This window comes from Microtus pennsylvanicus, chromosome 2, assembly GCF_037038515.1.
Source record: "Microtus pennsylvanicus isolate mMicPen1 chromosome 2, mMicPen1.hap1, whole genome shotgun sequence".
NCBI lineage: Eukaryota > Metazoa > Chordata > Mammalia > Rodentia > Cricetidae > Microtus > Microtus pennsylvanicus.
Genome location: NC_134580.1, coordinates 118,070,848 through 118,096,364, shown reverse-complemented (window position 1 = coordinate 118,096,364; position 25,517 = coordinate 118,070,848). Strand labels below are relative to the sequence as shown.

The 25,517-nt window shown below is 39.6% G+C and overlaps 2 protein-coding genes across 10 annotated transcripts in view; one reads left to right on the top strand and one right to left on the bottom strand.

Annotated features, from left to right (window-relative positions):
* Macrod2 (mono-ADP ribosylhydrolase 2) overlaps positions 1 to 25,517 on the bottom strand; it is a 1,861,794-nt gene that overhangs the window by 1,585,110 nt on the left and 251,167 nt on the right. The gene's annotated exons all lie outside the window — the stretch shown is intronic.
* On the top strand, positions 3,256 to 16,622 carry Flrt3 (fibronectin leucine rich transmembrane protein 3). 2 transcript variants are annotated; one of them, XM_075962321.1, is made up of 3 exons: positions 3,256 to 3,528; positions 11,414 to 11,614; positions 13,082 to 16,622. In XM_075962321.1, the coding sequence occupies exon 3, from the start codon at positions 13,124 to 13,126 to the stop codon at positions 15,071 to 15,073; it is 1,950 nt and encodes a 649-aa protein (XP_075818436.1). In that variant the 5' UTR covers positions 3,256 to 3,528; positions 11,414 to 11,614; positions 13,082 to 13,123; the 3' UTR covers positions 15,074 to 16,622. The 2 variants fall into 2 exon arrangements, with proteins under 2 accessions (XP_075818436.1, XP_075818437.1); XM_075962322.1 differs by having other exon boundaries at positions 3,303 to 3,528; positions 11,414 to 12,151.

Below are 25,517 nucleotides of genomic sequence, written 5' to 3'. Positions count from 1 at the left end.
GGTATAGGCAAGTTAGGAGACCTGGATGGAATGATCCCTGTGTAAAAGTGATCTGCAAGAGGGTGCGGGCACTTTTTATTTTTCCACCTGAATACACAAGAAAATGGAAGAGCCCAGAAAACCTGATTCCAAATGTAATGTCCCCTAATTTTGACCAGGGAATACCTCTTCTCACACAGAAAAACAAACTCTTGATGGGGCAAGTTGCAACTGTGCCCGGCCTCTCTAAACCTAGGATGTTATCCAAGCGGTCCATTTCCAGTCTGGTGGTTTCCTTTCTGAAACACATCTTCTCAGGAACAATTTTAGATTTGTGGACCAACTTACAAAACAGAAGGAAGTGCAAAGTAACAACAAATATCTTTCACCCAAAAGGTCTTGTAGGGCTCAACTAGAATTTTAGATCCTGGGAACACGAATTCCTGTGATGTAAGAAGACAGGAACCAATCTTCTGCCTCCACTGCGCTCCCATTAGCTTGGCATGGCACTCTGCATACAGAACAACTCCAAGAGAAATGTGAAACCTGTAAAAACCACGTTATTGGCCTCGTCCTATCAACACTGAATAACACTTCTTTCTCCCACGTGCCCAAATGCCCCCATCTTAGTAAGAGCAGCTATGACTTTGCTAGGCAGCTACTATGAGTCATGCTCTGAGCTAATAAACTCAGAAACATTAAGTGATTTGTCTGTAGTCATGTGGCAGAGCCCATATCAACCGAAGACGCGGAAGCCCAGTTGTTTAGCCTCAGCTGCCCTCCACACTACACACATACTTTGAGTCCGTCCTGCTGTGAGACTCCAGTCCCGCCCTTCACGTCACAGCCTACAGGGTATCATAGGGAAAGCTGCTTAGTCTCCCCCTCCTTCAACAGGACAACCATCACTTTAGTCTCCTTTAGGATACATAGTAGGGAAGCAATCTGAACTAACTCTCGACATTTTAACCTTGCTAGAGTGGTGCACAAAGTAGTCACGTGAGCAGGGGACAAAGTAAGTTCACCTGAAACTAGCAGTTTCAGGGGTCTGGGAATAGCAGGAATTGGACACACCCACCCACCTTTGTGCTTGCACCACAGTGTATATATCTAGCACCTGTGAGAATGCTAAGCCTGAAGACTAGAGTTTGGACTCTGGCATTTACATGGTGGAAGCAAAAAAATGATTCCTGTAAATTGCTTTCTGATCTCCACACATCATAACGTGTGTGTGTGTGTGTGTGTGTGTGTGTGTGTGTGTGTGTGTATGTATGTATTCTCCTAACCCCCACATACAAACAAGAACATGTAATTTAAATTTAAAAAGAGCATATATGTTTGTAAAAGGGAAGATGACAAGGAAGGTTCTATTAAGACTTGCCTTTAGAGTTACATTCTTGACAATCTCTTGCATGCTGCTGCATTTTAATTCACAGCTTTGGGGGGGGTTGCAGAATACGTAATTGGTATTCAATAAATTCTTGCTTCCTTTATTTCCCAGGAGATGAAAGCAAAGCGCAGAGCAGGTAATGTGAGGTCATATGACAAATGGCCGCCTAGGGAATGAAATCCCAGAGCACCGAGCTCCCAGGCCAGCCTGCTTTCCTTTAGACACCTAGAACCCAAACTGCCCATTTATCTTTCTTTCTTGTTGAAGCCTTTCAGGCAGCTGAATGTAGACAGAACTGATTAAATATGGATATAAGCCCACAGGAATTTGGTCAGGCAAAAATTTCCTTTTTAAATAGAATCAACTCTCATCTGAAAATGGCTTCTAGAAAGAACTATTTCAAGAAATAATTTAATCCAGGTGTTTGATTTGCAATAACTGAAAACAACCCATCTATTCCTGAGAGGTTATCAGTAACTCTCCTACTTTCCTTTTCTCCAAAAAAAATATGCAGCAGCCACCTCTGAGCTTAACCTGCACTAACCTAACCCTTCTCAGAAACTGGCTTTTCAATGAATGCTAAAATGCTAAAAGTCCTACTTTCAACCTCTGGGTCAGTCCTCACAAGTCAGCCAAAGAGAAAGAGCAATCGTAGAACAATAGGTGTCAGGGCATCTCTTGTCAGGGGTTCCCTTCACCTTCCACTCAGACAGCACCCATGCTTGGAGGGGAATGCCAAAGGTCAAACAGCTGCCAGACACACATATAAACTAAATGAAGCTTATAAGGGAATATCAACACACTCCTGAGACAGACAACTAGCCTTCAGAGACAAACAGAAAATTTCCCAGAATGCATAAAGTCATAAGCTTGTAAGAATCAAGCAAATAAAGACATTAAAGGAAATGGCCATTTGAGTAAATATAGAAACAAGACCCTTCATTTAAATCCATTGCCTTAGGGGGAAATGCAAAGTCCAAAGTAGCTGTTGACCAAACATCAGAAAACTGATGACAAAGGTATACCTGGAAATTACAGTCTTAAAACCCCGTTAACGAGGCCAAGAAATCTCAGTGTCTTGCAACTGTCAATATTTATTCCGGCACTCAAGTTAAAATACTTTAATCCTGGAAAAACCATCTCTAACAGATATTCTAAGATGATGGTGACTGAACCGATCTTCATGGTAGCAAAGAGCGTAAGAAAAAGATTCTAGTTAGTCTTAAACCTTTATATTTTAGGGAACTCTCTTAAATATAAGTAATTATATCAACTTAGTTCTAAAGTAGAGGTGTGCACTTAGGCACACACATAAGTGGTCTCTAGTAGTAGATGAAAAACCTGCTTCCTTATGTAAACTTTCATATGAGAAGAAACCCTTTCTACTTCCCAGGAAGACTGCTTTCTTCAATATTTTTATCTTTCTCCTATCCCCATTACCTTTCCTGTATGTAAATCATCATTTGAACCAGGTTGCCATCCATTTAAATCAAAAATAACCATCAGTTGGGATTGCCATCCTCTATTCTCCATAGGTCTAACACTCCTGTAGCATAATGAAAATAAGCTGGCTTCTATTAACTCATCTTCAGTACAGATGGCTTGGACAGGAGACACCTGTTCCTCTATTGTGATCTTGCAAATATCCTTCTCGCACGCGTGTCGTGTGTCTTTTTCTCAGTGTGCTACCACTACCTAGTCGTAGTAAACTTTCGGGTATGCTTAGAGTCTGAGGGGCTGCCTACAAACCAAATGGCATCTCGGCTTTGGCAAGCTGGACGGCTCATTTCGGCTTCTCTCACCCCCTCTAGCGTTGGCAAAGCTCATCTGTCTGATTATCCAGTTACCTCACTGAACAAGAGCCGGGCTAAGTCCTGCCCACCTATGACATCACCCCCTTCCTCAACCACTGCGAGGTGAAGCTTTAAACTTCAGACTTGGAGGTGGGCTGCGCGCAGTCAACTGGAAGCTCTCGCGCGCAGTCCTCAGCACAGGAGTGATCTGAAGCGGGACCGGCTTAGGCTGCAGCTGCTCTGGCTTTGTGTGCACTGGATGCCGCGCTCCGCAGACGGGGGAGGATTTTTACTTCAACTCACGGGCTATGGAATTACAGCTGTAGCAGCAGGGTATAAAGGACTGCTTTTCCCCCCGTCTTTTTGGTAAGTGTTTTCTATGCTTTTTTTTCTTATTATCATTGTCTCAGAAACTTCGCTCGCTGTTACTCTCTAGAAAGAAATGACTTACTGGGTTCCATGAGGAATCCAAGTAGCCACCTTTGCTCCGTCAGCAAGACTAGCAAAGATGTGCGTGCAAGCCAGCTAGGGAAAGTCTGCCTAAATAGCCAAATGTGAGAAGTTTCTTACAACCTTATAGCGTTAAGAATAATAATAAATAGCTCCCCTCTGTTTTAAGCAATTGCTATCGGCACGAAGCTTTACGGAAAACTGGAAGCTGGAAAGTTGAGTGTTTGAGATAGAGTAGGAGGCAGATTTTTTTCTTCTCCTCTACAAAAGCGAAAGGTCGCTAACTTGGTGTGTACCGTATGTGTGGTATGATCACCAATCGCTGTTCTTATAACTGTGAAAGAAAATCGATAATCCCTCAACCCATGAGTACGCAGTACATGGAAAGCATACATCTTGCTCCCAGCCAGCAAGCTGCCCTGGGAGAGAACAAGATGCCTCCGTGGAGGATTAACAGCTACACCTAGATCTGAAAGCTTGCACCGCTTATCCTGCCACAGCTCCTTCGGGCATTTCAGGCTCGGGAATCTCAACTAGTAAATTCAACTCAGAGTCTCTGGCCAAACCATATTCCCAGTCTAGGAGAATGCCAAAATCAGTCCATCGCTTGGGCAAGTGTAGAATGTGACCAGCATAGTAACTGGGTAAGTCCACTCAGAAAAGCTAACAAAGATCACCCTGGAAGCCGGTGCTTGATGTATGCAGTGAGGGTAGCCGGGGAGCAAAGCCTAGAGTCATCGTCAAATGCCAAAGGCTGAGTGGCCCTTCACTTGCAGCTCACTGTGGGAAATCTTATATCGAAACAAATGCATCTAGACTATAAAGCTTCCAAAAGGTATCTGCTGAAAAATAAGGTGTTTTTCATAAATTATGTCTGAAACAAAATGGTTGCATAAAGGTAAAGAGTGCAACAGGCCCATCTTTTCTCCACATTGGGAGGGGGGCTTATTCGTTTAGACTTAAAAGGAAATTGAAAATGTGGGCAATTCTCAATGAGAAAATCAAATGGTTTTAATAATTAGTTATTTTAACTGTTCTCAGTAAATCTATGCCTCAAAATGCACACGTTGGCTATGTGATTAGGATGCAATAACATGATTAAAGCCATGAAAAGTGCTTTAGCTGTAGCGATTCCTTCATTCATCCCTAACTGCATGAGAATTCCCTGACCAGCGTAAACAGAAAAGGATGAACCTGTCCACTCTCAGGCTAGAATCACTTGAGCTTGACTCACATTGACAGGTGACTGACACCCATCTCTTTGAAAATGAGTGAAGAAATGAATCCTTTAAAAGTATAACAAAAATATTATTACGAAAATATTAGCAATCATAGTGTGTTATGACTGTGCAAAGATTGGTTATACAACTTAGCTTCAAATATATGTGTATATGGATATACATACATACATACAATTACATATTTGTCACCCTAAAATGAAGAAAAGGGTTAAAAATGTCAGTGCATGTGTTTAAATTTTTTTAAAAAAATCACTATATTCTTCTAATAGAGAACTCCCAAGGGTCAGAAAAGATATTAGCAAATGAATAAACATGATGAATTTATTAATAGGGTATTCCAATAGTAGCATTGATTGGTTATTAATTGGACTTTTTGTTTCTCTGCACATCCCTTTTAAAATTGATTCTGGTTAGGTTTGAATGCCCAATTAAACAATTCCTGACTTTAATGTTTATGAAATATATAACTGGGCAGCAAATAAAGTTTTTAGAAAAATTTAAAAAGGTTACAAAACAAAACAGAAAATTTGTCATAACTAAATGTGGCAGCTAATAGAAGCTATGTTTCTTTTGCTTTCAAGTGTTAATTAAGGAGTCTCCGATTCTATCAAAACTTTTCAGAGCTAAATGAAGCGGTGTGAAATAGATTTGGTTGAAATCTTGTGGCTGTCAGACTTTGTTAGAGAGCTATTAATTATCTTTACCCCAGTTTCTTCTCTGGCTATATTGCCCAATCAAATAGAAACTCCAATTATACTCAGCGTCTCCTGCCTAGGGACACAAGACCCTAATGAACGTTCAGTCCCTCCAGATGAAAAATACAATTAGCAGCTTTAAACATGCAAGCGCAAGCAATGCAGATTTTCCCCTGTGCTTTTCTTGGCCACACATCCCAAGGCTTTCTCCTCTCTCTATCTTGGTTATTTTGAACAATTTAAAACCCAACAGATATTAGTGGCTGAAGGAAGGTATACGCCTTATTTTAATATTATATGAATGTTTCTTTCTTGTACTTTAGTTACGATCGGCTTATGTTCATATGAATGCTGAATTAAATCTGGTCATTTAAATAATATTTAGTTGAGAGTTGCCATTTCAGTTGGTCTCAGCCCTCTTCCCTTTTAAAGGTGGGTGGGCTGCACAACAAAGAACGTGATTAATGGCAAAACAAACCTAAAGCTAACTTAAAAATTCTGAATAAACCCTTTCTACGTTCTCTTATTCATACCGATTCTGTAAAAAGGCATTATAAATAGTTGTTTCGTGTCAAATGAGAAGCACCATAAATGAAGTCAGGGAGGGAAATAGGATTCCGTGAATTTTCAAAAGCCTTAACTCCTCCCCCTTCTCTCCCAGCTCCCCATCCCGCCCACCCCCACCTTTTGCCCCAGAGGCCTTCACTGTTCTCAACGGGAGGCTTTGTTGTAATTAAACCAGGGAAAGACTGGCCAGCAGCAGCCAACATCTGACTTGCGGCTTCTGCAAGCAGTGTTCTGGTAGAGTGTACCACCCCCCAGCGGGCAAAACTCAACAGTAAATCTCTCAGCAATATCGGCGCTCAGAACGGCATTCTCTCCTCAGAGCAGAAAAGGGATGTTTCTTGGCTTCTTCTAACATGCCACCGTTACATGTTTTCCAAACGTCAACAAACCGATTTCCAACCAAGAGATGGTTGGTTAGCAAATTGTTTTCCGGGAAAGGACCTTTCCTTTTAAAAAACAAATTAGGTATATTCCTTTCACAAAGCACTTTCGAAATGCAGATCAACGTAACTAAATTTGTCTAAACATCACAATGATATAGACAGTTTTGAAGGCCACCTTATACTTCAGAAGGGGGACCTTTCAGGGCTTAAGTTTTATCCATTAGCAAGAATCCACGGAATAGATGTTAAGGAGAAATGCATGAAATATCATTTAGTCAATAGGTAACGTGCCTTTGCTTTGCACAGTCTGTTTCCCACCTCAAAATCAAGTGTCAGGAATGTATGAGCAGCTCTTTCCAGGTATTAGTTCACTCAAAGGAGGAGAGCAAAAATTGCTTTCACTTGATGAGACAATGACAGCTTTTGTTCTTTCGCTTCACGTGCACAAGTTGCCGTGGCAACTTTGAAGAGAACACCCGCAGACCACGTCTGGTTAAGCACCACTTTCTAAAGTGTGGATTAATCAGCTTTATGTGTTGTTGGTTTTCCTCCTCTTCATCTAGTTTAAATCAATAAATATCTCAGGCAGACATGAAGAAGCAATGTGTTTTATGATTTTAGATGGTCTCCCTAACCAGAAGAGAGACTGTCACACCGTCGACTCAAAGAAAGAGTTGCCCAACTAGCGCATGGCAATTTAAAGGCTAGGAAGGTAAAGCAGGTTGGACTCGCACCCTGGAAGCGAAATGTTAGGCTTGCAGTGTCAGTGTTTCTGGTGTAATACAGGCAGGCATACTTTCCAGTACAGCTACACAAACGTCAGCACAAATTTGAAGCACACCCTGGGCCTCCAGCCCTGGGCCACTCAGCGCCACTCTCAGTTGTCCCCTCCTTCATCTGGGTCTTAGGTCTCTGATTCATTTAGTCTGGCGTGAATATCGTGAAAGGAAGAGCCTGTGGTGTGATAAAAGGGAACACCCCATCTTTTTTTTGTCTTAAAGATGCTTCATTTCCCTTTACACACAAACTAAATGAAGCAAAGGCAGGACTAAGATTCATTTATAACAAACTTGGTGGGGAAATCCTTTTCTGCTTTGGAACTTTTTTATCCTCTGTTTTGTATAAACGAAACAAAACCTTCCTCGTGTCAGAAAAGGAGTCTGGACAAAACCAAGTGTGAAAAGGCATGCTTGCTTCCCCGCCTCTCAGCAAAGCCTGCAGACTTTAGGAGTCTCAGAGGGAGAGGGCGAGGGCCTTCGGCTTGCCTGCGTTAAACAAAGGAATTGGGACCTTCCTGAAATCCGATGGTGGTGGAAAATGTAACTACCAGACAGGATGTGTAGGAAGCATTTCACTGTCACTCTTCACTAACCTGATGGAGTCCAGTTTTCCAGTTTCACCATGTATCCAGCTCGCTTGAAATGCTGTTTCTCGCTGCAGAGTCGTTGCAATTCACAGGTTGCTCATGAGGTGAGCAATTTTCACCTTCATGAATAAATGACTTCCCTAACATGCAAGATGCTGCGTGTGTCCATTTTAGTTTAGCCAGAAACACTCTCAAACATGGACAGGCTTGCTGAAGCACACGTATCTTTCCAATATCAGGGTTTTACTTCAAATAATGCAGCCAACTTTGATTGTGAATTGTAAATGCCATCTTACTTTTAAAATTAATATTTTAAAAAAAGTTTCTGCCCTTTAAGAAATCACTTCTGTGAGGCAAACCAATAAATCAGAACTCAAATCTCACATTAACTTGACGTAGATTTTCTTCAGAGGGTACTGGTCAAACAAGTTAAATCAAAAGCAACTTGAATAAAAGGTAGCAAACCCAAGGTTTGGGAAGTTCGTTTATCATCACATGCCTCACTTTAAGCTAAATTACATCCTTAAAAATCTAAGAAATACCTCCTCATTCAAATGCTTTCTCCGATAGAAGAAATCCTGTAAACATGTGCATTGCATCAAGTTCTTGGTTTTACTTAAAAGTCAGTGTCTTATTGAGAAACAACTTATTAATATGTATTAGTTTTCATAAAGTATCTCCAAAGAATAGCATCTTTACCTATTCATGTACTTTCTTTGATATATTAGGAAAAATTAGATACTTTAGCTGGGTTGGGGTTATAAATCATTATTATTTTTTTTTAATTTTGAAAAGAAACAATCGAAAGATGATTTGGAAATCGACTTCACCGGTAAGGTGAGCATGCTTTTCCTGTAGCTGGGGTTTAAGTGTTACATCTGTAATGATGCCATTAACAATACTTTTAGAACACATCTCTAAGTATCAGAGCCCCATTTACGTTATCTCCCGTTACCCCAGTAGCAATGTTTTTCTAGAGCACCGACTGCTTTCTGTTTAGAAGCAATGGCCTTTTTCAAGCCCAGACACACAGAAGGATCTGAAGCCAGGGCTGAAGCACTGGCCATGGTGCCCATTGGCAGTGCTGGTCATTTTGCTTTTCATCATTCACGTTCAGCTCCATGGTCAATGTCTGTGACTATGGGGATGCAGCTCAGAAACCAAGTGTAGGTACGGGAGTTGGATTGCTTCTAATACAGAAACCATTATGACTTTAATTATGCCAAAAATCCCTATTTAGCACTACAACTTGAAATATGAAGAGGGTATAAATTCATATAAAATGCAGCCAAGCGTGAGCTGAACAGTTTTGACCTGAAAGCGGCAGGGGCAAGTGAGAGGAACTGTATGAGTGTCCATTTGTAAGACTAGATTTTCTAAGAAAACAGATGAGTTTATGCTTTTGCTTTTAGTTTTCATGAAATCTGGGGAGAAGTGAGTTCTTCTCGTGATTTAATGAGGCTGAAGGTTTTCTGTCAATTCACATTGAACATTAGTATGAACAGTGGATGTTGAGTTTGTATATCCAACACCAGTGATAGCAAATTCCTAAGTGTAAACCAGGTAAACAGAATTAATCTGTGTTTTCACATTACTATATTTTTCCATCTCAGGTTAAAAAAAAAGAGAATCAAAACATATATTATTTAAAGCCTGGTTTGGTTAAAAAAAAATGTGAGATTTCTTTCTTTTTTATTTTCTTCTTCTTTTTAAAGCAGCTACTACAGCTATTTTATTCCCAGTCCTTATAAACGTCACACTGTGGTTTGTCCTGACTCAGAACAACCAGCCATTTTCAGATCCCATTCAGTAGATTCATCATCTGTCCTCTGAAGTATTCCTTGCCTTACTGCCCCTGGAACATAAGAACTGCTTGACAATTGGTCATTTCATACAGGTTCTCACTTGTGATTTTCATAGCAGTTTTAAATTAGTTTCTAATGCAACTTAACTGAAGCTATTTTCTCCTTGACTTAAAATAACATTATTTTATATGTTGGATCATTTTCAAGGCTAGAAAACATTTACAGCAAAAGTAACCTTATAGTTATAATTTTGGCAGCTTGGTTTTCCCACACTCACACACTTAGAAGGCAACATTTTATAAGCAAATATGCCATTGAAATCCAGCAATAATGTGAAAGCCCTCGCATTAAACACAAACCATTTGAACTTCCCTCTGCAGGCTCTTTGCTGTATTCATGAGTCTGCTTTCTCCACTCGCCATCTGCTATTTTCAGGTTGCTTAAATTTGTGGGAAAAAAAAGCATGTATTTGCCATTTTCAACATTGTTTATTATTAATATAATCTATGATAGCATTTGTGTCTAGTGACAAACTAAAAGAAATGAGACTTTTGCAACAAACGATAGAAACATGAATTGTGGCCTTGGTTAATATACACTCTCAGTAAATTCTGGAACAGATGCTATCCTTGTTGGATACTAGGTAGTAACTGGCAGAGAAGCAAATGATTCCTTCAGTCCTGAATCTCATGGTCAAATATCCCCATGTATCCAAATGTTCTTTATATAAGGAAGATGCTGAGCAATGCATGCCACACTTATCCCCTTGTGCAGCCTCCTCAAATTCCTCACGAATGCCCTGTCGGATAACAGGCAAAGTTATCAACAGCTCAATTACTGGTCTTTTCAATTAAGTCTAGAGTTTTTCTGTGGAAATGAAAACTACACATTGTGGGGGTCAGCATGTTTGTGTTTAAACCGAGAAAAAAAGATACCTCATGTTGTCATTCTAACTAAATGACCAATGTACAGAGATGGAACAAAACAATGACCTTCCTATTTACAATACAATATTTTTTTTGAAGTTCAAAATATTAAGAGGAACTTGCAGTAGTATTCCCTTTTTAAAAGCATGGTTTAAAAGTCCTAACTGTGACTTGAACATCTATGCTCCCAAATGAACAAGAACACATGTCCTAAAATTTCCAGCTACAGGAGAGTCATGTAGGAAGGTGAGAGTGCCCACATTCTTTAGCTAGGAAGAGGGAAGCACCAAACTGGGCACTGAGCAAATGAAGAGAAGAGCTCTAATGCAATGTGTTTCTGACAATTTAAATGGTAGATAGTGCGATTTGTAAAAACATGCTCAGAAAGTACAGAGACATCACAGTGTTTCCATCAAAACCTTCACCATTATTTCCTGTCTTTGGCATGTCCTTCTTTTAAAACATTGTATACCAGGGCATCTAAAAGTGTATTCTAACACATTAGCCTGAATTTATTTGAAAGTGTCTTACTGCTTCTTAAGTGAAATTTTGCCCTGTGTTTGATTCAGTGTGACACTAAGAAACACTTAGCTATGGGAGCTATCAGTAGGATGACAATCTCATCTTTGGCTCCAACTTAATTTATATAGTTAAGTGGGAAACACAAACACAAAGAGGGCAGTCTACCACTTCCACCAGCTGTTATGATGAAAGATGTGTTGCTTAAAAGAAATAATTGCTGTTAAACCACTAGGAAAGTTCTCTAGTGGGTTAATTTTCACTGTTAATAGTATTACTTCCCCCTCCCCCTTTCACAGGAGGTGCTCAATCCTGGCCTATTTTCAGGAAGAGAAATACAAAGGAAATTCAGTGTGCTTCCTTCTCTTTCCATGAAGACTGTTTGCGTTGTTTCCCTTGCTTCTTAAAAGAGACTCCACCCATCCCCGTGAAACGTGACTGAAACAGAATTTCTGAGAAAGCAGCAAGAAGTAGAAGAAGAAATAGCTCTTTCATAGCAGGTAACCACCCCGCAGGATGTAGCTACCGTACAGAGTTTATACTTGGATAATCCTGGAGGAGAGTAAAGGGAGGGGGTAACTGCCTGGAAAACCCATTACTGCACAGGTCTTAGCATCATGCATGGCTTTCTTCATGAGGATCTGAAGTTCCTATCTCTGACCACATTGCACAGAAGAGCCAGTAAGAATTTCAAAGAGGGCAGTTTCCACTGAGGGACTTAAGCCACACAAAGGAGCCACCACATTGAAACTATCAGAGAGGAAAAAAAAAATTAGGACGTCATGTGTCCTACATAGTAACCGGAAGCTGAGTTGTTTCTGGCCCCTACTTTAATGAGCTTGCCCACCATGCTGAACCACAGCTGGAATGTTCATTGGCAGCAGCAAGCCTGACCCGGAGCTGTGTGCGGCATAGAATTACTTGAATAAGCAGTGAAGAACATTTCCAAGGACTAAAGAGTTTTAAAGTCCTAGCTCCTCACCAAGAAAGTAACATGTGTGCATTGGACGTAAAATTACATAACATCGTTCAATAAGGTAGGAAAAAGCATTAAGCTATTTTATTTTCGTGCCTAAAGTTATAAAGGCTGAGTAATACCTAGAGGTGGAGAAGGGAACAACACACAGTATATCCACATAAACCTGTAAGTCTCCAGCCCACGGGGAAACCTGAACCATTCTAGCTTAGAATTTAAAGACAGAGAAGTGCAGCGTTAAAACACGTGGTGAGGCTGAAAACAACAAAACCTGGACACGCAGTACGAACTGTAACGCAGTAGGGACTGAGACAAAGAAAGGTAAGCAGGGAATGGAACTGTCCACACACACCAGCTGGACACTTGAGCTGTACCACTCTTTCCCTAAAGTATTCTTTCCTACTCTTTTTTTTCAGAAATGCCTTTTAAACAATATTTAATATTAATGTTTAAAAACTATTAATAACCAAAGAAAATGCTTAGCTTTACTGAGACTAAAGAACTCGGGGTGTGTGTAGCCTATTATTGCAGAAGAGTGTAAGCATAGATTACACATTTCTATACTTTTATGATCATTTGCCAAAGGAGACTGAAATCACTGGCATATATGTTATATTTAGTTATAACAAATTATATTCCTCTAAGTCAGTTTCTATGAATATTAAAAAGTTAGAAATTTGATCATCTTCATGACTCGATGAATCTGATATAAATTAAAATTTAAAATATTTTTGATTATTTAATTATATTTAAAATTTTAGATAAAATGGATTTAAACATGATAGTTGTAAATTTACATTCTAGAGATACTCAAGGTAAATAAATTATATGAGTGTGTTTGTTTATAGACAGCAATGAATTCCTGGCATGCTCCTCTCTGAAAATTAAAATATTGAAATTTGCTATTGATGATTTCCATATCCACATCTGTTCTTAAGACACTTCAGTATTCTGGCCTAATTATTTTCTATCATTTCTTACTCTGTTGTAGTAACAGAAGCTACCTGCTATAAAGACCTCAACACTGCTGACCATGATCAGTCCAGCCTGGAGCCTCTTCCTCATCGGGACTAAAATTGGACTGTTCTTCCAAGTGGCACCTCTGTCAGTTATGGCTAAATCCTGTCCATCTGTGTGTCGCTGTGATGCGGGTTTCATCTACTGTAACGATCGCTCTCTGACATCCATTCCAACGGGAATTCCAGAGGATGCTACAACACTCTACCTTCAGAACAATCAAATAAACAATGTTGGGATCCCTTCCGATTTGAAAAACTTGCTGAAAGTACAAAGAATATACCTATACCACAACAGTTTAGATGAATTTCCTACCAACCTTCCAAAGTACGTGAAAGAGTTACATTTGCAAGAGAATAACATCAGAACTATCACGTATGATTCACTTTCGAAAATTCCGTACCTGGAAGAGTTACACTTGGATGATAACTCTGTTTCTGCGGTGAGCATCGAAGAGGGAGCATTTCGAGACAGCAACTATCTGCGACTGCTTTTTCTGTCCCGCAACCACCTCAGCACAATCCCCGGGGGCTTGCCCAGGACTATAGAAGAGTTACGCCTCGATGACAATCGCATATCAACTATCTCTTCACCGTCACTTCACGGTCTCACAAGCCTGAAACGTCTGGTTTTAGATGGAAACTTGTTGAACAACCACGGTTTGGGTGACAAAGTTTTCTTCAATTTAGTAAACTTAACAGAACTGTCTCTGGTGCGGAATTCCTTGACAGCCGCACCTGTGAACCTTCCGGGTACAAGCCTGAGGAAGCTTTACCTTCAAGACAACCACATCAACCGGGTACCCCCACATGCTTTTTCCTATTTAAGGCAGCTGTATCGACTTGATATGTCCAATAATAACCTAAGCAATTTACCTCAGGGTATCTTTGATGATTTGGACAATATAACGCAACTGATTCTTCGCAACAACCCCTGGTATTGTGGATGCAAGATGAAATGGGTACGGGACTGGTTACAGTCACTACCCGTGAAGGTCAACGTGCGTGGACTCATGTGCCAAGCTCCAGAAAAGGTTCGTGGGATGGCTATCAAGGACCTCAGTGCGGACCTGTTTGATTGTAAAGACAGTGGGATTGGGAGCACCATTCAGATCACCACTGCAATACCTAACACAGCATATCCCGCTCAAGGACAGTGGCCAGCTCCTGTGACCAAACAGCCAGACATTAAAAACCCCAAGCTCTTTAAGGATCAGAGAACTACAGGCAGCCCCGCACGAAAAACAATTTTAATTACTGTGAAGTCTGTCACCTCTGACACAATCCATATCTCCTGGAGACTCGCTCTGCCTATGACTGCTCTGCGACTCAGCTGGCTTAAACTGGGCCACAGCCCAGCGTTTGGATCTATAACAGAAACAATAGTAACAGGAGACCGCAGCGAATACTTGGTCACAGCCCTAGAACCTGACTCGCCCTATAGAGTATGCATGGTTCCCATGGAAACCAGTAACCTTTACCTGTTTGATGAAACCCCTGTTTGTATTGAGACTGAAACTGCCCCTCTTCGAATGTACAACCCCACAACCACCCTCAATCGAGAGCAAGAGAAAGAACCTTACAAAAATTCGAATTTACCATTGGCGGCCATCATTGGTGGGGCTGTGGCCCTGGTAACCATCGCCCTCCTGGCTCTGGTGTGTTGGTATGTGCATAGGAATGGGTCGCTGTTCTCGCGGAACTGTGCGTACAGCAAAGGAAGGAGAAGAAAGGACGACTATGCAGAAGCTGGCACTAAGAAGGACAACTCCATCCTGGAAATCAGGGAAACTTCTTTTCAGATGCTCCCCATAAGCAATGAACCCATCTCCAAGGAGGAGTTTGTAATACACACCATTTTTCCTCCGAATGGGATGAATCTGTACAAAAACAACCACAGTGAGAGCAGTAGTAACCGAAGCTACAGAGACAGTGGAATCCCAGACTCGGACCACTCGCACTCATGATGCAGGACGCCCCACGCCAGACTGCTTTAGGGTTTTTAAACCTAAGAAAGGTGATGGCGGGAACTCCGTTCTACTGCAAAACACTGGAAAAGAGACTGAGAAAAGCAATGTACTGTACATTTGCCATATAATTTATATTTAAGAACTTTTTATTAAAAGTTTCAGATTTCAGGTTGCTGCTGCGGTTGATGTAGTGGAGATGCCTGAACACAATTCTATATTTTAGTATTTTTTAGTAATTTGTACTGTATTTTCCTTGCAGATATTGAAGTTATAAACCATTTACTTTGTGTTCTACTGAGTAAGATGACTTGTTGACTGTGAAAGTGAATTTTCTTGCTGTGTTGAACAATCAGGACTGCGTTCACATGAGATCCTTGTAGTATAAGCACAGGCCGTTTTTCACTTTGGTATTAATACAATGTAAAAAAGAAACCTGGCTGAATGAGAAAATAAATTTCAAAAGCTAGTTATGAAATAATGTTCCAACGATTAAATTTGTATTATCCCAGTGGTATTCAATAAATCAAAATATGTGACATAATGGGCAATATCAAACTTGCTGCACATCTCATTTTCCCCTAGGCAAATTAAATATCCTTAGGAAAGTTAAGCATATTTTCCGAACTGAATACAACAGCTGACATATAAGAGCAATGTGAAGTCGGCTGCTAAAGCCACTGTCAGCAGAGCGTCAAGAATAATGGACTTCACAGGAACAATGACGCAAGAGCAGGGGGGATGTGCACTTATAAAACCATGACAACTTAGACTTGTGTAGTGTAATCAATGCATATACTAGAACTGCATCTTGATTTTTGCCTGTACCATCTAGACTCTTGAAAAATGAATCCTAAACACAGAATTGTTCGTGTTTATGATGTTTTTATTACAAAGGGATGTCTAAGAAAAATTGTCTGCATAGTTAAGAAGGTAGTGTAACCATCAGTAATTCCTCGGGGCGATCCAGAGAAAGTAGTACTTTAAGTGAGAATTTCAAAGGAAAATAAACACTAGAAATCAAATTTAGATCTGGCTTATACGAGATGCTTTACCACTGTACATAAATATTCAATTTACTTTCACAATGGTGGAGAATACTGCCCATTACTGCCACGGGTTTCCAGATATTACATAATGGACGTGTAATGTAACATTCCTTTACAGCTTCCTACTGAATTGTGAGCTATAACTTGTTTAAAAACCATACCACTTTTTTGTTGCCATGACTTTTTTTTTCAACAACAACAAAAAAACCAAAGTGCATTGTACGCCCTTTGGCCAGTCTTGTATGTGCCTTGATCAAACGCTACATGTATTCAGCTTTTGAAACTCGACAAATTTTTCATACTTCCTTAAATATGAAAAATTATGGTCTTATTGCTGAATAAAACTTAAGAAAAACACACAGAATAATTGTGCTTGCTTTTGGGACTATGTTACTATCACTAAACGTAGAAAATTGCTAGCACGTTCATCCTAAACACCTCCCTGTATTTTTCTAGGCATAAAAATAAAAGTTGGGTTCAAATAAAGAAATAGCAGGGTCATGAGGTTGTGTATCGTTTTTACTTCCAAGAGTCAGTGTTTTGTGGATAAATACATTTCTTTTGGTTCCATTATACACTCAGTAGATGAGGATTGGTTCCAATGTCTTTTTCCTTTATGAGCGCTGTTGCCACTGTCTGTGTTGATCTTTTAAGGTGGTCTTCCAAAAGCTCATTTGTCTTTTAAATATTCTTTTGGGAGAGTAAGTTGGCATTAAAGACCTGAAATTTCTTATCTACCCCTTAATAGGTATGTAGTCAAACCAAATAGCCTCGTGGCTCCCTTTTGTCCATCGCGTAGAGGACTAAAACAGAAGCATGTGGTCACTGTAAGGCTCAGAGGAGCCCACATGATGGCCCTCACAGACCCCCGCAGAGCATTCCTTTCTACAGCACTCCCAGAGGTTTGCTAGGCACCACTGCTCTCTGTTGATCTACAAACAGCTCTGAAGCCTTACCTCTTATTTATTTGACAGCTTCAAAATGCTATCCAACAATTTATCTTTCAACTTCTTGCTAAGGAGGATGTTCATTTTCTATGAATGACTGAAAAGTACATTTAACACCAAATATTTTTAGGGCTTTTTGTTTTGTTTTGTTTTGTTTTGTTTGGCTTTTCAAGACAGAGTTTCTCTGTAGCTTTGGAGCCTGTCCTGGAACTAGCTCTTGTAGACCAGGCTGGTCTCGAACTCATAGAGATCCGCCTGCCTCTGCCTCCCAAGTGCTGGGATTAAAGGCAACATTTTCTGAAGAAAATTTGACTTAGGTTCTCAAAGCTTTGAAGGGTCAACTTTACAATTCTGTGAATTCAGAGAAAGAACAGGGTAGTTTGTAAAGCCACAATAAACTTATGGCTTATAAAAAGTGAAAAATGAATTATATCAACTGTTTTCCAATTAGTAAAACTTGAATAAGCACAGAAAATTTTATTTCTGTTTTAGTATACCCCTTTTTATTATTTCATCTACAAGAAATCCAAACATGTTCTACATAAACAAATACCCAGCACCAAGTATATAAAAGCTTACTATTTACTTAGCCTCAGCCTCCACTTTCAAAGGCAAGAGATTAACAAGTTATCCATGTACTTCTAAATGCGCTGTGTGAAATGTTCACCCTGTTTTTTTGCTAGTAAAACTAATTCTGTATCAAGTACTAATTAAATAATAGCAACAAAATAATTTCAATCCTCACTGTATAGACTATATATATTTAACAAGAAGATAACTTAGAGAACTATAAAAAAGTTAAAAAGAAAAAAATCACTCCCTTGTAAAATACTTGAAAAATCAGAAATTGCTTTTAGTCAGGGTAACTAGTAAACAATGCTCTCCTAACCACGGTTTCCAACTGAATCACATTTTAGGGCTTCATGAAACAGGACAGTTCCACGAGGAATCCCTTTAGATTTACTGATACTCTAAAGCCCCTTACAGGGTGAGTGTTGAAGGAACCCATCTACTGTTGAACTATTTTAATATCTGTTGCTCAAAATAATAATGATGTTCAACATCCCTTTCTCCTACTTAGCATGATTAGTATATGTTAATTTAGCACGATCTTGGAATTATATCTACTGTACCCTTTGACTGGAAATTCATGGTTCAATTAGGGGGGAAAAAGGCACTCATGCTTGACCACTTTAAGAATGTCAAAGTATTCTACAACCTAATGCCTTTTATTGAGTGACTCTATATTACAGACTGCTGGCAAGTGTGCTGCTTACAGGTCAAAAGACACATAATGTAAAAGAAGCTTGTTATTTCTTCAATATAGAAAGAAAGCAATTACATATTTTGAATAGATTAGATAAGTCCTCGTGAAGAAGGTAAAATAGGGCTTGTTACATTGAAGGAATGTAACAAGAAAGCAAGAAAAGCCGACATTTACCATGGAAGGAAAGTGATGAACAAAACCACAGAGAGAAAATAGTCAAGAGCCCTGGACCCTGGCATGGGTCAGAATCAAGAGGAATGATTTTAAGTCAACCATGCCTCAGGGCAGACTGACTGAATTAAGATCTCCCAGGCGAAAGTGGGTGTGGGTGAGGACCGCAGTCTCTGATTTAGGAGGCGTCTGGAAAAAAGCTAACGATGTAGAGAAAATACACTCTGTAAAGGAGGTGACTAAAAGTTTGGATTTTGGTTTTGCTGTTGCTTTCTGCTTATTGGGCATTAGTTTATTATGCTGTGCTTTGTGGGGTGTTGAATTCCATGTTACGACATCTCCCCTGAAAGTTGGCGTGTAAAAAATCAGTGCAGTTGAAGAACGTTTGGTGGAAATGGAGAGCACTGTAGATTAGTTGGGAGAAACTGGAGCAGCCGCATGGTACAAGGGCGCTGGCGCAGGGATAAACTGGAGGTCTGATAAGAAAGACAGCAGGATACAATGCTCCTGAGACAGTGCACAGCACAAGTCAGTAAAATGTTGGTAAGACACTTCCGGAAGATGGAAGACAATCTTGGTGATGAGATTTTTCAGGACTTTTCTATTTGCTGGTCTTGAATGTCTGATTATGAATAGCACAGGTTTGTCTACTCATGATTAACATTGTTCTCTTTCATCCCCAAGAGAGCAGCCCAGGTGATCAATTAAAATTATTTTATGTTCAAGGTATTTTTCTGTTAGTACTCTGTTAATATCTGTAAGAGGTAAGACAGTAAGGTCAAGAGACAAATGGTCAGCATTGGGAAAGGGAGCTGGTTTAGTAAAAGGTTGCTATTCAAGTTGAGGGGGTAGATGAGACAGCCCACAGGAAGATAGCAGAGATGCAAGAGATGAGTCAAAGAAATATCTCTTCTGAGAGCATAGAAAAGAGAACATAATTAAAGAAACAATTAACCCAAAGAAAAAAGGGAAGCTGGAAAGGGGCTCTGTGGCTAAGAAGACTTGCTTTGCAAGCACAAGGATCTGAGATCAAATCTCTTAGCACCCATGTGAAAAGCTTGGCATGGATGCGTGTGCCTGTAACTGAAGGACTAGGACAGGGACTCATAAATTCCAGATTCCAAGAGCTCTCTGACCAGCAAGCTTAGTCAAAGTGGCAAGCTTCTGCTTCAGGGAGAGGCCCTTCTTAAAGGAACAAGGCGAAGCAGATACAGAGGAAGACACCAGACACCTTCCTCTGGCTTCCAAGCACACACAGGAGCAAACACCTGCACATTCTCTTGCACATACAACACATACACACACACAAGTCACACACACACACACACACACACACACACACAATAACGACATACACATACACACACATACTCAGGGGAAAGAAAGAAAGGAAGGAGAAAAGAAAGAATAATGGTTACAGAGGAGGACAATAACCATGGGAAGAAAACATGAAGCAAAAAGACTGAAGTTATTTTAAAGAGGACACAAATTATGTAACTATGACACCATGATATTAGAAGATACTACCAAATATGGGGAAAGAACCTACCTCTCCCCCAGTACCAAAGCAATGTTTGCAGAGTAATAGTTCACAGGCCTCTAGGGTATTAACAAGTTAATGAGAGATGAAGAAAACAAAAACAATGATTAAGACAATTCTAAATAGCTAGGAGAGCGAAGTGGTTTGGTAAGTCAGTGGGAGGGCAAGATGGATTTTTTTTTTTTTAAGGGAAGCAAATACCAGTGAAGAGATTTGCTAACCTCGGAAAGAGGGGACAACAATGTAGAGATCAGAATTTATAGAGAGGACAAATGAATAGAAAAGAAAATTGAGAAGTTAGAGATGGTACCCAAGGCATGAATGTGACTTAAATCAAGGTACAGAGTCATGATCGAGAAACTGCAGTCTGGAGAAGAATCTAGGAAGGACCAAGTCAGTCACTTAGAGCAATGTGAAGCATGGGTATAATGTTGAGGATTGGAAGGCTCAGTCTCAAGATAAGAATATGTCCCAAAGATAAAGAGAATCGAGAAGGTGATGGAATTGGGTAAGGCATGGATGTCAAGAGAATGAACAATGACAACAACAGATCGTTCAAGATTCTGGAAAAACTCTTTAACATATGCTGCCCACATTCCACACTCCAGCCCACTAGGTAGTGAGAGGTGCAGCAGACAGCAGAGAAGGTGTTATCCTCGGGGAACAGATGTCAATTAGTCAAGGCTGGGAAAAGAATGTTAAGAAAGGTTTCAGTCACCTGGGAAAATAGGCTCCCCCTCCCCCGCCCCAGCCACCCAAAATAAAAGATTGACATGGACCCAGTGGAAGCAGGCAGGAGAAAGGCTAGACACATAAATGGGCATGAACCAAGAAGGGTGTCTGCGGCTGGGGATCGGTTACAAAGAGAAGCCAGGAGAGACTTCTGAGCAGCATGTGCATTCCGATCCGGGGACTCAGAAAAGAAAGTTGATCTTGTGCTATTTTGTGAACATCGGAACAGAATTAAATTCAACCTTGTTCCAAACTCCACACAGAAATATTTCTACCCACAAAAACTTTCATAGGCTTTCCCACAAGTATCATGGGATTCTGGTTGAAGGTATACACAAATCACATATGTGCTCTTATTCCCTATTTTTACATTACATGGACACAGCAAGATTAGAAATAAACCTTAGAGCTCCCTAGAAAGTTTTCTATTTTTTTTCATTTTCTTTTCTTTCTTTTCTTTCTTCCCTCCCCCATTAGAGGCTTCAGAAGGAAGCAAGCAGCCACAGGGGTGTGGAAATAGGGGATAATAGGATTTTACAGCCTGATTGTGTGTGCACACAAAAGCTGTACTTGGTTTTCAATGCCAGTTGGCTAGAGGGGAGGGAGGACTGTCTAGACAATTACTACCCAAAGTAATTATCCTGTTGAATGTTCACTGCAGTTTGGGCAATTTTGACACTGCAAAACTGAAGTCAGTTCATATCACTGATATAACTTCTCATTTTTATATCCTTGATATAAGTGATATAAAACATAAGTGTTAAAACAAACATTCACAGACATCTGGGTAAAACAAAAGTCTAGCACAGGTATCTTATTAAAGTATATTGTTAAAAATATTAGCACATGTCTTACACATAGATTGAGCACAATTATTGTCCGACTATGTTTCTGTTGATGATAACAGTACCATTTGATAAGAATTCCGTCAAATATATATTAATGTCTTTTAATTCACAATATATCTACACATAAGGATTTTTGTTTCTGTTTTTCAAATGAGCAAACTCAGGCTTTAAAAAATTCTAGAAATGTGTCTTCATTCAACATTAATGGGGATGTATTAAGTACCTCCTTAATAACCATGTCTAGGGCTAGGTATACAAAACAAAACAGAAATAGATATTCTAGTGGGGAAAGGGGCAGAAATTTATATATTAAGCAAAAACCTAATGCATATAAAGAGAAAGTATGTGGGAGGTGCTTTAGAAAGCATTACTATGAGTGAGTGTGACTGGAGAATCTATATTGTATACTTAGGGAAAGCAGAAGACTTGGAAGAGAGAGAGAGAGAGAGAGAGAGAGAGAGAGAGAGAGAGAGAGAGAGAGAGAGAGAGAGAGAGACTCAGCCAGGTGAATGGGAGGAAAACAGGATTTTAAGCAGAGGAAATAGACTTTAAAAACATCATGTATGTGGTCAGCTTAGAGTGTTTAATGACTGAAAAACAATGTCAGAGTGGTTCATACTCAGTGAGTAAAACAGGATATCAGCAAAGAAGACTGAAGAAAGAGATGGGACCTCATGCAGGTATAAATGAAATCCTCTGAGGATTTGAGAAGTCAGGGAATAAGGAAGATGAGCCGAGAAAGAAGAGGAGGAAGAAGAAAGAAAGAGAGAAGAGGGGAAGAACAGAAAGAGTAGTGGGAGGTGAGGAGGGAAAAAGGAATGGGAGGTGAGAATAGGGATAGAAGAGGAGCTTACATGGGAGAGAAGGAAGAAGGAGGCAAGTAAAAGTGAGGGAAGGAAGAAGGGAGAAGTGTGGTAACTAGACTGTAAGATTTCAGATGTAACGGGATCACCCCAACACATCTGAAGAAGAATTCATACTCACAGAACTTGGTGGTAAAAAGAGGGATGGGAAAAGATGTTCAGTTTATAGTCTAGTTGTAGTGGAATCCTTATTACACTTACATGATAAGTAGGTAAAAGAATAAGGATTTGTCTGGTCCTAAATCTTAAGATCCTGGCTACTCAAATAAACATGAGTAGAGATGTTGCAATGCCTTTAAAGAAGAGTTTGAATTAAGGCAGGAACATTCTGTTGCTGTTACTTGAAGCGGGTTTGAGGATTGTGTTTTAAAACCTTTGGTGGGCTAAGGTAAACCTTTCTCATACTTCATAGATCTCAGAGTGATGACTTTAGTCACTGTTGGTCTGTGACTACAAACTACCTCAGTATTTTCAATCACACTTGTCTTCTTTTAACTCATACTTGGGAAGCAAACCTAATGTCTGCATCCCCTGCAATAGAGTCCTCATCTAACAAAAGAAGCATCATTATCTGAAGCTTTCCCCAGACTTAGTGTCAGAAATCAGACATAGCAAGTGTAAGGGCACTATTTGCTGATAACGAAAATGAAGAATGCCAAAATTATTTCAGAATATTTTTGAAATTTGAATTAACAAAACGCCTTATTCAGAGAATATTTTCTAGACATATATAGAGATAGAAAGGTACTACAAACCAACATTTGTTTCACACTGTTTCAACATGTCATAGGACCTCAAGCTAGAAGACATTTCACCAATGGTAGTAACATAAAAAAAAACTATCAAATTTTTAAGATGTCTTTGTGGAAATATGGTGACATGATAAGTATATTTAAATTATAACTACAGGATTTTTTTAAAGGTACATATTAGAAAAACAAGTCTGTAATCTATGGTTTACATCCTTCCTGTATTTAACTACTGAGCTAACTAGAAGCTCACAGTACTTACAAAATGAATTAAATGCTACCCTTATTGTTACTGTCTAAAGGATGGGTAAACTTCATGCTTTGCCTAAGACAACAGGTTGAAGAATGAAGGGGATGAATGAACTTCACTTATACGACAGTATCATCTGAGACAACTTTTATGAAGTTTCTTTTTAAAATGTAAACTACTCTATAGTTACCACCAGAATTAATGAAGACCATTTACTACGTATCTCACGTCCATGGCGTACTTCATTCCTATTTCACCAAAGAAACCAAGTTCACATACATAATATAACCTCCAGTATCACATGGCTTATAAAGTAAAATTAAAATTTTCATCAAATAAGTTGATTCTAAATGCAGGCATCCCAACGTGATGATTCTTGTCTTTTTTTCCTTCCGTCCTTCCTTCCGTCCTTCCTTCCTTCGTTCCTTCCTTCCTTTCTTCCTTCCTTCTTTTCTTTCTTTCTTTCTTTCTTTCTTTCTTTCTTTCTTTCTTTCTTTTAAGGGTATGGCCCCTTGGAAGTGGAATACACTCCAAGGGATGAACCCAAACTTAGGTGCATATGATCAGCAGAAATTGAACTCCTCTGTGGGGTACTATTAAAAAAAATCAAAAGAAGACAGGAAGGGATGAGAAAGTGATGGTGGGGTCTGGGAGGAGTGAGAAGGGAGTATGATCAAAATACATTGTATGGCATCATCAGAGAATTGATAAAAATATTTTTTACTGGTTTTTTATTGAGCTTTAAATTTTTCTCTATTCCCCTCCCTGCCTCTCCCCTTCACTTCAACCTTCTCCCAAGGTCCCTATGCTCCTAATTTACTCAGGAGAGCTTGTCTTTTTCTACTTCCCATGTAGATTAGATCTATCTATGTCTTTCTTAGGGTTCTCATTGTTGTCTAGGTTCTCTGATAACAGATTGTGATTTTTGTCTTTTTTCCCCCTCCGCTGCTCTCTCCTTAGGAACATGCTGGATAAATTTACACTTATCCCACCTAGCATCTCAATAAGTCATAAGAACACTTAATATTGGAAAAAATAGTAACAGCATTGTTTTGTTTAATGAGAGAAACCTGAGTTCACATCCAATTTCTGCCATATACTTGGGGTATGGCTTTGTGCACTTTGGCCTATTTCTCTGAACCTCCATTTTGCCTTCTATGAAACTGGATAATAATCAGGCCTCTTTAATTGTTAGGAATAATTTATACTTTGGGCAGAACATTTAATGCATACTTGGATCATAATAAGTGCTCAATGAATTTTACTTTACCTTTGATGATATAGAAACATGTCCCGGGTCCAAACAGACATTAGAATATAGAGTGATAAGAAGGGAAAGTAGAGGAAAAGGATTAACAGACTACATTGTGTTTGCTTCCACACCCTGCACTGATTTTACAGTCAACTGCTAGCAGTGGCCTCCACTCCTTTCTTCCTCCAGCACTGGGTTCTGCTCACTGTGTAACTCTGTAAGCTTCTGGTAAAAGCACAAGAGGGAATGTCCAAAGGGAGAAGGAATAATGATTTCTTTCTAAGGATTCATTATTGGAAAGCTGTTAGAATGGTTAAAAAAAATATTGGCACATTGTGGAATCTGGATATTTTTGTTGTTGCTAAGCAAAGATAACCTATGTAGAAAAGAAAACCTATATACATGGCTACTTGTTAAACCAAAGTCACAGAATTCTTAAAATATACCAGAGACAGTATTTCAGGTGAATTAGCGCCTGCTGCTGGGATTATTTTTTATTAGGGATGAAAGAATATTAACAGTCAGACACATGTCTAACTGACTACAGTCTTCACTTTGAGTCTGACAGCACATGGGTGTTCTCTTCCAGCTGTGAACCCACATCAGCGTGCCCTTGGTGTCAGGGAGTGGTTCTGGTAAAGGATGATAATCTCTTGGTTTATGCTCATGCTTAAATCTATTTCATAGTTTATCTGTCTTTTTTTAATCAGAAGACTTTATTTAGTATTTTTTGGCAAAAAAAAAAAAAGGTTCTCGGAACTGGGGATATAGCTTAG